Genomic DNA, 11646 nt, shown 5'->3' with positions numbered 1-11646 from the left:
ACTTTAAGGTATTAAAGGTAAGGTACTAAAGGTTAACAATTAAGAGAATAGTTGTGACAGTCAGCTGCTGTTCCTCGAGTCCTCAGTCATACTTACTATAGGAGTATGGTTTGGATTTTTTTCAGAGAATCAACAAACTTTAACTGGAAATAGATCGTTGTATGTAAATAGTGCAGTTGTATGTAAACAGTGCAGTTGCATTTCTGTTGTGAAAGACTATTGGGGGATCACATTGCAAAACTACTGATTCATTTTTAGGAAGACTGGAGCTCATAGTAGAGTCTTATGCAAAAGGCTTGCCTCCAGTCCAACACTACTCAAGCAATTAGCTTTACAGACTCCACAAGCTTGAATTCTAGCTTCACAGAATAGTTATTACAGAGAACTCACATGTAGTAAGTCCTTATACACACAAGCCCACTTTTCAAAGGCTGTTGCCAATCCTCTGGAGAGAAACTACAAGGAACTCCATACACACACGCATTTTTATTTTAATAAATAAAGTTTTACAGGCTCAGGCTTTTTTGTTTGTTTGTTTAAATCACATATACAGAACAGAAAATTGCCCGATCAAGTAACATGAATCAAACTACTAACCCTGGGAAGGAATGCATGCCCTCTGTAACACTGAAGACCTTAACTGAAAAGGGATTTCCCTTGGGCAGCGCAGCAATTTACACCACAGATTGGACAACTTGAAAGAGGTGAGGCCGAAGCAAAGAGAGTGACCCTAAATGGACCACTGGTCTTTACAGGGCCACAACAGTGCAAGGAAAGCAAAGAGCCCAAATGCCTCCATTTTCTAGTGTCACTTTTGGTTGAATACATGTCTTCACATCCTTTAAGCTATACATTCTAACCACAAGTGGAGAGGCTAAGCACAGCAGGTAGGCAAAATTATTCCATTGAAGAAGAGATATTGGGTGACACAGTAAAGTTACATTTCAAGATTATTTCGAATAAGCAGATGCTTTTGCATCCCTTCAGTATGGCAGTGGAACAGATCCCACCTTCTCTTACAGAGGCTTAGTCCAAAAACTTCCTGTTGGCATTAGCACCAAAGAGAGCCACTCTGATTTCTGGCATCATCTGTTGAGAAAGAGTACATCAGTTACACGCAATGCTACTGCCGAGCATTCCTTGTTGCAGGCAGTTTGATAGCTAGACTAGTCTTCAAAATTGAGAAGTCAATTATTTTGTGTTTTCTGAAGCCTTTCTCTGACCACGTATTGCCTGCTAGTCTACAAATTAAAGGACTACTTACTTATACTGCATCATGAGGAAGAGATGCAAGAGCTAGTAATTTCAGCTAGAATACAAGGTTTCAGCCAACGTTTCTAGTACTCAAGCAAACTTCAGAAATTAAACTCAGTATTTCAACATCTTGACTGCAGCATAGTCATAAGTGTCTTTTGGTACCATAACTTCTAGAGCTTTATGCTTAGTCCAAAAGGCATCATTTTTGGGAAAATCCATGTTTGTTCTAGAGAAGCGCAAGCAGTAGGTAATTTGTTTCTTTCCAGTAAAAAATAACTTCTTGTCATCCGTATTGAAAGTCTGATCCCACACACTGTTGGAACTGTTACTGTGCACTGGAAACACTAGGATTTAATTACAAGACAAAACTAGCTAATTATATCTTGCTCACCTTGGTTGTGAGAAAAACTCACCTGCTGAGCTACAAGGTCCAGCCGACTTTCCAGAGTGTTAGAAACCTTAATTTTACCATCACTGTTGTAAATTTCAACACCTCCAGCACTAGAAAGGAAAAGTAAAAATAAAAGTCATGACAGCTATGATACATCTCAAAGCTATAATTTGGCAGACATTACCCCAAATGAGTTCTTATAGAAAAGCCAGAGGTGTAGCTGTTCATCTGTTAAATAAATACATTTGATCATGCCTTAATGAGAGTAAGCACAAAGTGATGCGGCGAAGTAGTGTTGTAAGGCATCTTCAGTCACTGGGTACCACAGCTACCTACAAGGATACTCATTAGCATGATCTAAATACAAACAGTGCTATGAAATTTGTCACTTCAAAACAGCTTCAGACTGTTTTTTATTATTAATAGAACACTTTTGGATTTTGGGAAGTAAAAAAAAAAAAAAAAAAAAGAGTGCTAGAAGTTTTGTTTGCTTGCTCATACATAAAAAAACGATCCCTGACTTTCAAAATATACAGTTAAGTTCCATGTTCTTTATCATACTGTATGGAAATAAAGCCTTGCAAGACCTAACAGACACAAACCCCATCAAGTCATCATGCTGCAGCACCGTGCATGATTCCTTATGACTGTTTGCTTCCTCTTGAGACAGAAAGCAGAGCTACATTTGCACTCTCCCTCTCTAAAAAAAAACAACAGTTAGTTAAGTTTCTACACGCTGTTATTGTATACTTCACTACTGAGGAACAGGCTGGAGGTTGCACAAAGCTTTTACTGACAGTTTTGACTGAGAGTGCTTGTCTGGAGGAAGCTACAGAATCTGTACTTGATTAAGAGAAAGAAGTGCCAAATTCCACTAGAACAGCAGTAGACACTGCAGGGATATTACATACATAATTTTCCAAGACTGTCCTAGTAAGAGCTGTGGCTTGCAATTTAAGTTGGCGCCCTGCATGAAGGACTCCCATTTTGCTTACATTTCCTCTGGCAGGAAGTTGTCTTGGTCAATGTGAATATCCACATCCCTTTTTGTGGCATTTTTGTAGATTGGAATGCTCTTCTGTATAGCAGCCTAGGACACAAGATAAAACTCCAATTAACATTGATAAGCAATAGCACATCACTTGGATTTGGTTGCTCATTCATTTGCAGTAATTAAAATGAAGGAATTGGGGTTTGTTTCATTTTTAATTAAGCAATTTATTTTATTTTTTTTGCTTTTGAGCCAAAACTAATTGTTATTAAAGTTGTAGCAATGTCTAAAGTTTCCTAGGTAATACCCAAGCAAGGAAATGATCCCTGACTTGACGCACATACTTGCTGTGTTGCATTGTACCTGCAACAGAAGTGCAGCTTGAAAACATGCTTTAGTTGTTTCCCTGTCACACAGATGGGATCTGAGCAGCAAATATTTGCAATCAGGCCTCAGCCTTCATGAGCAAGGATACTTTCATAATTCTAGGTGTCTTACCTTAACCATAGGGAGATCCTGTTTCCTGCACCGAACAACGATTTTGGGCTCAAGCAGCTGGTAGAATCCCTGCACAAAAGATAACCATTACAGTATCAGAAAACTGACATTTTAATCATCTTAGAACTATTTAACTCCAAGAAAGGAAATGAGCTGATCAATTTGAAAAACAAAACCTGACAATGTTTACTCATTCTAATGAGTTCTTTGCTTGCAAGTGCACCCCATGCAGACATTCTGAGAGGATGGCAATGATATATGGGAAAGTCTACAACTACGGATCATGTTTTTGTGTTAGCTTAAAGTTTGGAACGCAAGTGCAACTAAACGCGTTTGTCATAGGAGTGGGCTGCCCAGATAATGTACACATGTATGTAAGGATCATTGCTGTCCAAAGAGAGCGTCAGCTTGCCTGCTTGCCCATTCGTGGAGAAGACAGGCTGCAGTTTCAGGTGCCTGTTCTAATAATTCCAGCCCTGCAGTTCCTGTAGCAACATGCGAGCACTACAGTGGATCAAATCTAATGAGCCAAGACAGACGCAGCCAGCTTGCACGAACAAGACAAGTTTGTTTGATATACAGCAGCAGCAGCCCTAAGTGTGACAAGGAAACAAAAATACTGAATTGGAAGCACCAGCTGGAAGGGAACACTATTAAGAACACTCTGTCATTAAACTACAGACAGGAGAGTTTGTGGCTGGTTTCTGTGAGTTTATTGCAAAAGGACTCGTTCATACCAGAGGGTGGCACTAGTGGTTGCAGAAATGACCCTAGCCAACACTTAGCAGATTTCCAGAAGTGAAGTTCCAGGGCTAGAGGGTGGTATTCTAGGTAAGCAAAGCTTCAATTTGCCTTTGTATGTGTCACAAATGCTTACCATAATATAGTAAATCTGTCAAACCCAGGACTAGCTTTGTGGTAACTACTGACTTGTGGGCTTGAAGGAACAGCTTTAGTCAAAGGTGCATTTGAGTGACTCATTCCAACTAATTACGACAGAAGTTTAAAGTGTGCATCCTAAACGTGCATGTTACAACGTATGTGTGCGCATCTGCAACTATACTTATAATGGGAGCCAGCTGCTTGGTCTACTAGGTTCGATACCGCAAAATAAACTGCAGCTTTATCTGCTCAGAATCTAAGATCAAAAGACATAGCAGAAGTGATGTTTAAAGCTCAAAGATCATCCAGCAACATTTGATCTAGACTCCAATACAACTGTAACATCTACAGTTGGTTATGTTTGAAGAAAGACGCAGGGGAGGACAGAGCTGCAATCATCTATTTGGTACGATTTAAATATTTACCTGTAGAACTAGTCCATCCAGCAGCATTTGGTACCTGGCAGTATCCTTCACCACCTTGGCAAGTCTTAGCTTGGCCTCATTCAGCAAATCCTACATTCAGAAGAAAATCAGATCAGCAGAGCCCATCTGTTTGGCATTTGGTTTCATGCCTACCAACTTTCTGTACTCCTATTATAGCAATCACACCCTGCCAACACGTAAACGTACACTCCAGCTGGTGTTCATCCAAGCTAGACCTTCATCTATGTGCATGGCACAACATCCTTCCCTCCTCCCTGCCCTGATCCAAACCCAATATATCCAGACCACAATTCTTTCTTCATGAAGAAGGGGGACCTCAGTAGTAAAATGATGGTATTTGCAACATTAATTCACACAAACTAAATATGTTATAAATGGTTGCCTAATGTAAACTAATGAAGTTGTCCAAATAACTGACCTTTTCAGCTTTGTAGTCAAGTTAAGAAATCTAACCTATCCTTACATCAACAAACATTCAGGTTTGATAAATTTAATCATAAGTAAACGCAAGCAGAAACTCTAAACTGAAAGCTTATTTTTGATTTGAAGTAGTTGTTTCTGAATGTCTTTATTCTGCAAATCAACATCAGATGGGACTGAATGTAGAAGAAATTTGATCAAACTCAGAAAGCTCTTAGAACTGAGCCATAATTATAATTACTTCAGATAAAGGAATTTTAAAATTTGATATAAATCCTTCTTTAATGTCCTGTATCGTGGAGTTTAAGAGAAGAGTGCATGTTAACACAATCAACAGTAAAATGTAAGACTATCACAATTCAACATTGCGGTCAAATCTAGTTATACTGTCCACTCTAGAGTAACACAGCATTTCTGGAAGTGCTCCTCTCTATTGTTCACAAAGGAGGCCAAAGATCTGATAAGGGAAGAAAGAGGTAGCAGCATGTGACTTCAAAGGTTTTAAAATAAGGAAGAGTGCTATGCATTACTCAGAAGCATGAGTTTGAGTCAGCTGATAAATGAGGAAGAGATTACCCAGCAGAGTCTATCACAATAGAGTTAGCTCTTTAGCCACCCACTTTTCTCCCCACTGTAAATACAATTAAAAATTTGAAACTAGGTTTGAAGAACCAATTAACTGGCCATTTTCTTTTGCTAACTCTCCTTTTTCATAGCAGCTTTGACTCGAGCAACATTACCATTTTTTTTAATACTTGGTTTCTACAGGTCTTGCAGTTTTTCCAACAGCTCAACAGCACCATCTAGCTAGAACACAGAACACTCAGACTGTTTCTGAGACAGGGTAAGGAAAGCAGTGCTAAGAAACCTGCAAGTTGTATAATAAGCAAAATGAGAATACACTGCACGTGGTATAAGGCTGAACTAAGACTAAATGTAGCCTGCTCTGGTAAGCGATCAATCGCCCTACACATGCACACAGAGATCAGTCACCCACTAAAACAAGAAGCAAACCTTTCCGTATACTAGTGGGCACTAAAGGTGACAGAAAAACAACAGTGAGTGGTGTTTTAAACTTACTTGCTTAAGCCACACCAGCTTTAAAGAACAGATGTTACATCATGCAAACAGAACTTCAAGTTCCACAAACTGTGCAAGAGGTTTCTGTTCTTTAATGAAATAAGCTATTGTCTAAGTGATAGATACAACTAGTAAGTGCAATGATCTTGGCAGAGAGCTGGATTTCCTGAAAAGAACAGGCAATAGAAACTGAAAATAAGCTAAAGCAGATTAGTAAAGCCAGATTAAATCTTTAATGACTTTTCAGGTTAGCTGGGAAAGCTATCTGAAGTATGTTGAAGCAAATATTACTCAATCACAAATCATATTTTCATTCAGAATATGGATAAGATCATTTCCCGACAGATGGTAGGAACAGAACCTCTGTGTCTTTACTACAGAGATACTCACTGCAATAAGGTCATCCCTTGCCTTGAGGACCTTCAGTCTTGCCTGATTCATCAGGTTGGACATCTGACTGCAAGTTGCATGATAAGGTTGAATCAGTCCATCAGACTTTAAATGTTGTAATTCTGTCAGTGTTCAACTGTGTATTTTACATTTAAAGGTAACAATGCCACCGTGTTTAATAACAAAGCCTGTTCATCTGTTTGAACCTGTTTCTGAATCCATGCAAACGATTATAATGCAGAACCCCATACTGCACTAGACCCACCAAAACTGAACCTAACACAATCATTTCTCCCACAGTAATAAACCAGGGTAGAATTTTAGACATTAACCACATAAAGAAAAATCAAAGTTTCTTTCAGCACACCTCCTACCTGTTATACTATTGTAGCTCACCCTGGATAATTACTCCCCAGAAAAATTAGAACCTCAATTACAGCTCAATACATTAGCTACAATTTGCCCATTTGCAAGGGAAAAATGGTTTTACATGAAATTAATAATAAGATGAGAGCTCAGGCTCTGAAGCCAACCATCTAACCTAAGTAACTTACATTTTTTTCTGCTGTTCAATTTGTTTCTCCTTCTTTTCATAATACTCCATGATTTTCAGCCTCTGTGTCTGAACAAGGCGACCCTTCTCGATGTTGAATTCTTCTTCTGCCTACAGTAAAAATTAAATAACTGAAGCAGAAATTGATTCCATAGGCTGAAAAAAACAGAATCAAATGAAACGGCCATGCTTTAAGAACGCATTTACAGATAAGCTAGGGCGATACAATTTATGGTTCCACATCAACAAAGCATTTCAACCAATATGCAAGTCAAAGGGAGTTCAGTACGTGTCCTGCTGAATTCCGAACTCAAACCTTGCTAAGATACAGCTTTTTTCATTGGTATGTCTCTGCTGATTAACACGTTTCTTTGCAGTGTTTATTCCTCAGGCATACAATTACCAAACGGGTATATTATGCGCTGTCAGGAAATACAATTCATTCTATCTGAGCTCCAGGCATGTTTTTTTTCTTTTTCAACAGACAGAATTAGTCTCATTTCTGTCTACAAGAAGTTCTACCTAAAATAACCCACTCGGTGCCCACAAAGTGCTTTACTACAAGTAATTCTTAATTCTTACACAAGGAGACTGGCAGTATAGCTACTACATTTTTATAAAACTGAGCCTGTTAGCATATGAAACCACAAACACATGGGAAGTTTATACCTGAATATCCAATCTCAACTTCTGACTTGTCTTTGGAGATAAACAGCAATACCTGATTTAGAACTTATTAAACAGTTTTACCGATCAAATCATTTATGGGAGATAATTATTAATTATTATCAACATATATTTTAGTGTTGATATAATGCAGATTGTTAGGGTCATAAGGCACCATTACTCCTACTTCAATGAACATCCATATTCTATCACCAGGTTAATATCAAACTCATTCTCTTGTGGCTTAGCCGTATTGAGGAATTCTGCAAATAGTTCAGCTCATGCCTTACATATAAGTTTATGGTGTAGCTCCCCAGGACACCTACTAAAACACACCTGGAAGCAAGTCAGCAGGTGGCCACACAGGTTCAGGTACAGCTATGAAAGTGTTTACAAAACAAGCTTTCACCAACCCAATTCAGACAGTTTAACTTTCACCTTCTTCATTTTTGCGCAGGAATGAACATTTGTGCTAGATTATTAGCACCCTTGCTTCAACTTCTTACTAATGTCTCTGCCTAAGATGCTATGGAAATCAAGCAAAAATTAGAATTATATATAGGAGGTAGGGAAAGGTGTTTCACTTACTTTAGTCTATTTGCATTACCATTCAGTGCTCCTGGTTGTATAAAAAAAGTGAGTGAAGTTGGGTAGGAATAAATTCACGTTTAAGAACCACTAAGAAAACTTGGCCAAAAGAACAGATCCAACTCAGTAGTTTTGTTCTGATTTCACAGAAGTTAGCAAACATTTGGTAGTATCATTTTTGCTATATAATAACTGAATGGGAAGCAAATTGTACTTTACAGAAGTGTTCTAAGACTGCTCAGACTGCAGCTATTAAACCAGGATGTCAGAAGCAGTTCTCCTTTTGCACTTACTGACATTGAACTTCCATTTTTACCTTTGCATCTATTTCTTCAGCCTTTTCATTGGCTTCCTGCTCAATGAAAGCCATCATGTGCTTGATCTGTAATAAGAGAGAAAAGAAACCATTTTCTGCTGGAAAGGACATTGATGGGTAGAAACATATTCCCCCTTCGTACAGTAGGCCCCCTCCAATTCCACTTACTAATTTATATCACAGTGTTGTTTTTTGAAGGAATTAAATTGAGCATACAGGTCACAGAGTCACCTCTGCTTAACACAGATTCCAAGAAAACCAAATTGTTACGTTGTTAAATAAGTTTCTGTGATGGTTCACTAGAAAAATGTACGTAGATATGAAAGTATAAAACAACATTTTACATTTATATAGGCCTGAAACTGAGTATTTGCATTCTTCACTGAATCAGGATGTTTCCTCCAGTAGTAAAGGAAAAAAAAATCCTCACACAGTAAAATTAAAGTAGTCTGTTTGTTACAACATTCACGTAAAGTATAGATGAACCTTGAGCCCTTGCTCTAAGTCAGATGTGTCATTTACACAAACCTGGGCCCTCCACACCAGAAACTGGCAAAGCAAAACAAAGGGCTACTGACCGCTCTGGCCCAGTCTGTACAACCAGAAGTTTGTTTATACATCTGAGAAATCTTTCTTGAAAAATGTAATACATGCTGTAAAAACTTGAAAGGTCTTTGGTTTGAGAAAAATGAGTTTAATTAAAAAATGCCATTGTACGGATCAACTTCAGGTGACTTCACAAAGTAGTCGCGTATTAGTTTGGAGGAGCTGGGGAAGGAAACAGAGAGAGCAGCACCAGTTGATTGAGACCACAAGAAGTATATCACATGCTGTTTTAGAGATGGGTACACACTAACAAGTTCAGCTTGAAGGAACTTTTTGAAAGCATCTCAAAACACTATAAAGCACAGGCCCGAGAGCTCAAAGACGGGGAACCAAATTATACCAAGTTCTGCTTATTTATCTTATGCCGTTCTGTTACCAGGGTTAAGTTTAGGTTCAAACCTAGAGCACTGCCCAACCAAATGGAAACTTTTAACTGTACTGCCATTTCCTAGCGCAGATGGAGTGGACTGCACGCTCAAGTGGACCATGAAACCCTCCTTTTTACTCGCACTTAATGACAAGACACATTTAAATCTGGTCTGAATAAAATTGCATGAAAGATTCTATTCATATAATCTCATGTTGAAACGAGACATTTTAAAGAGATAAGAAAGGTGCCAATTTGAGAACTGAGCCAATGCGCTGCATTATGCATGCCCGCATAAACTAAACACCAGAAATGAACAGACAAGCGGAAGATTTTAGGCACATACAGCGGAAGAAGTGAATGACAGTATCTACATCCTCAAAATCAGGTCAACCATTTTTATTTTAACTCCAGTTTGCAACACTTCTAAGCACGAGTCTACCTCCAAGGTCAGTTTCTTATCCCACTTGTCTGATCTGACAGCTGATCATATCAAGCTTTAGATCTGCATTTCAGAAAGGACAAGAGGCAGATAAAACATGTAAATAATTTCACCAAATACCCTGGTGTTGAAGGAAACTAAGGACCTTTCTACAGCAACAGTAACCCTTATATTACTGAGCGACTTCCTCCAGTTTATTTTCCAAATGTTGGAAGAGTTCTTTAAAAAGTTTCAGATGTTCAAGAAATATCCTCTGTATAACAAAGCAGAATAAGACGGAAGCAAGGTGATATGTCATCTGTTTTGCCATGTCGGTTTAGACCAAACATTGTTATTGCTTTTGTAGTTTGTTGTACTGAAATCCCTTTTTGTTCTTCATAGGAATGAAAAGAGATATTAAGTGAGGCTTCCAGACCTAAAGGTATTAGATGTAACAATTGATTAAACACTGTTGATGAAAGAAAGCAAGTAAAGCAAGGTCTTTAAAAGATGTTTAGATGTTGAACTTAGCGATATGGTTTAGTGGAGGACTTGTTAGTGTTAGGTCAGAGGTTGGACTCAATGATCTTGAGGTCTCTTCCAGCCTAGACAATTCTGCGATTCTGCAAATCCAAGATTGATGAGTGGAGATGATTTTTAATGTGAAAATTATTGAAAGCGCCACGGTCAGTGGTTAAGATTTCAGAGGATCAGCTGGTAGGTTCACAGCAGGGTTTATGCACATGTAGAACAGCGATGCCCTCAGCAGCGTGCCCTTTTCCAGTCAACAGGATCACTCTAGCATTCAGCAGTGCAAACCTACAGGCAGGCTGCAGGTGTGAAACTATTGGCACCGTGTGTTTAGTGTATCCACAGATCCTGAACTAACCTTTGAAGCTCACACCCACGGCAGCTGGGCAAGACCTGAGCAGGTCACCTTTACTTTTATAACCTTCATGGGAGAGGGAACAGAAAAATTCAAGCAGCAAGCCTTGCAAGTAAAACGCAAGGGACGCAACGCCGCAGCCCTCCTCCTGCAGGACAACCTGCGGACCTCGCTTCCCACGCGACGCCTGGCTGCCAAGGGGCTGTTTGGCGAAGGAGACACGAGGCGCTGCGGATGCGGAGGGCACGGGGCTGCTCGGAGCCCCGCCGGCCAGCTCCGGCCGGCTCCGTGCGGTCTGCGGCAGCGGGACCCGGCCGGGAGCTGCTCGTCGCGCAGGGCCCCGTGCCTGCTGTCAGTAAGGACGCCGCGCCCTCGGCCCGGGGACGGTCCCACGGCAGGGGCCGCCCTGCCCGGGGCACGCGGCTGAGGGACGGTGCCCGGCTGCGGCGCCTTGATAGCGGCGGCACCTGAGGGGACGGCGGGTGCGTGGGGGGCACCTGTGAGCCTACCCCTGGATGCCCGCCCCGCCAACACCAACCCCAACCCCAAACCCGCTTCCCCCGCCGCCCCCTCTCCCCCCGTGTAAACCCTCTGCCCCCGTCCCAACGCTCTGCCCCCACCCCCATCTCGCAGCCCAGCGCTGGGCCCGAGCCCCTTTCCCCCGCCCCATCCCCCCCTCCGCTCCCCACCTGCTTCTGGACGTCGGCATCGCTCAGCGCCATGGCGGCGGCGGGACGCGGGACGCGGGGTGCGAGGTACGGAGCCGAAGCGAAGCGAAGTGGATCCGGTTCGGGTCCCGGCTGCCACCGCCGCCTCGCCCCGCCCCGCCCCGCCCACTCCGCCCCGCCCCGCCCACTCTGCCCCGCCCGGCCAATGGGAGCCGCGCGG

The 11646-nt window shown here is 41.2% G+C and overlaps 1 protein-coding gene across 1 annotated transcript; it reads right to left on the bottom strand.

The window, feature by feature from the left end:
* Positions 1-471: 471 nt before the first annotated feature.
* ATP6V1E1 (ATPase H+ transporting V1 subunit E1) lies at positions 472-11582 on the bottom strand. Its single transcript, XM_084282959.1, has 9 exons — positions 11448-11582; positions 8479-8544; positions 6910-7019; positions 6356-6422; positions 4445-4534; positions 3138-3206; positions 2644-2738; positions 1671-1758; positions 472-1089 (listed from the first exon to the last, which is right to left on the bottom strand). The coding sequence occupies exons 1-9, from the start codon at positions 11478-11480 to the stop codon at positions 1027-1029; spliced, it is 681 nt and encodes a 226-aa protein (XP_084139085.1). The 5' UTR covers positions 11481-11582; the 3' UTR covers positions 472-1026.
* Between the last annotated feature and the right edge of the window lie 64 nt (positions 11583-11646).

This window comes from Netta rufina (genome assembly GCF_964035555.1).
Source record: "Netta rufina genome assembly, chromosome: 1".
NCBI lineage: Eukaryota > Metazoa > Chordata > Aves > Anseriformes > Anatidae > Netta > Netta rufina.
The sequence above is the reverse complement of the archived record's forward strand: the minus strand, read 5'-3'. Positions and strand labels throughout refer to the sequence as shown.

Excerpts from the sequence above, each read along its gene's own strand:
- ATP6V1E1 (XM_084282959.1), bottom strand. The coding sequence starts at position 11,480 with ATGGCGCTGAGCGATGCCGACGTCCAGAAGCAG. Across the intron at positions 7,020-8,478 it reads CTGAAGAAATAGATGCAAAG|GCAGAAGAAGAATTCAACAT; the intron begins GTAAAAATGGAA and ends TTTTTACTGTAG. Across the intron at positions 1,759-2,643 it reads AACTTCCTGCCAGAGGAAAT|TGCTGGAGGTGTTGAAATTT; the intron begins GTAAGCAAAATG and ends TTTCCTTTCTAG.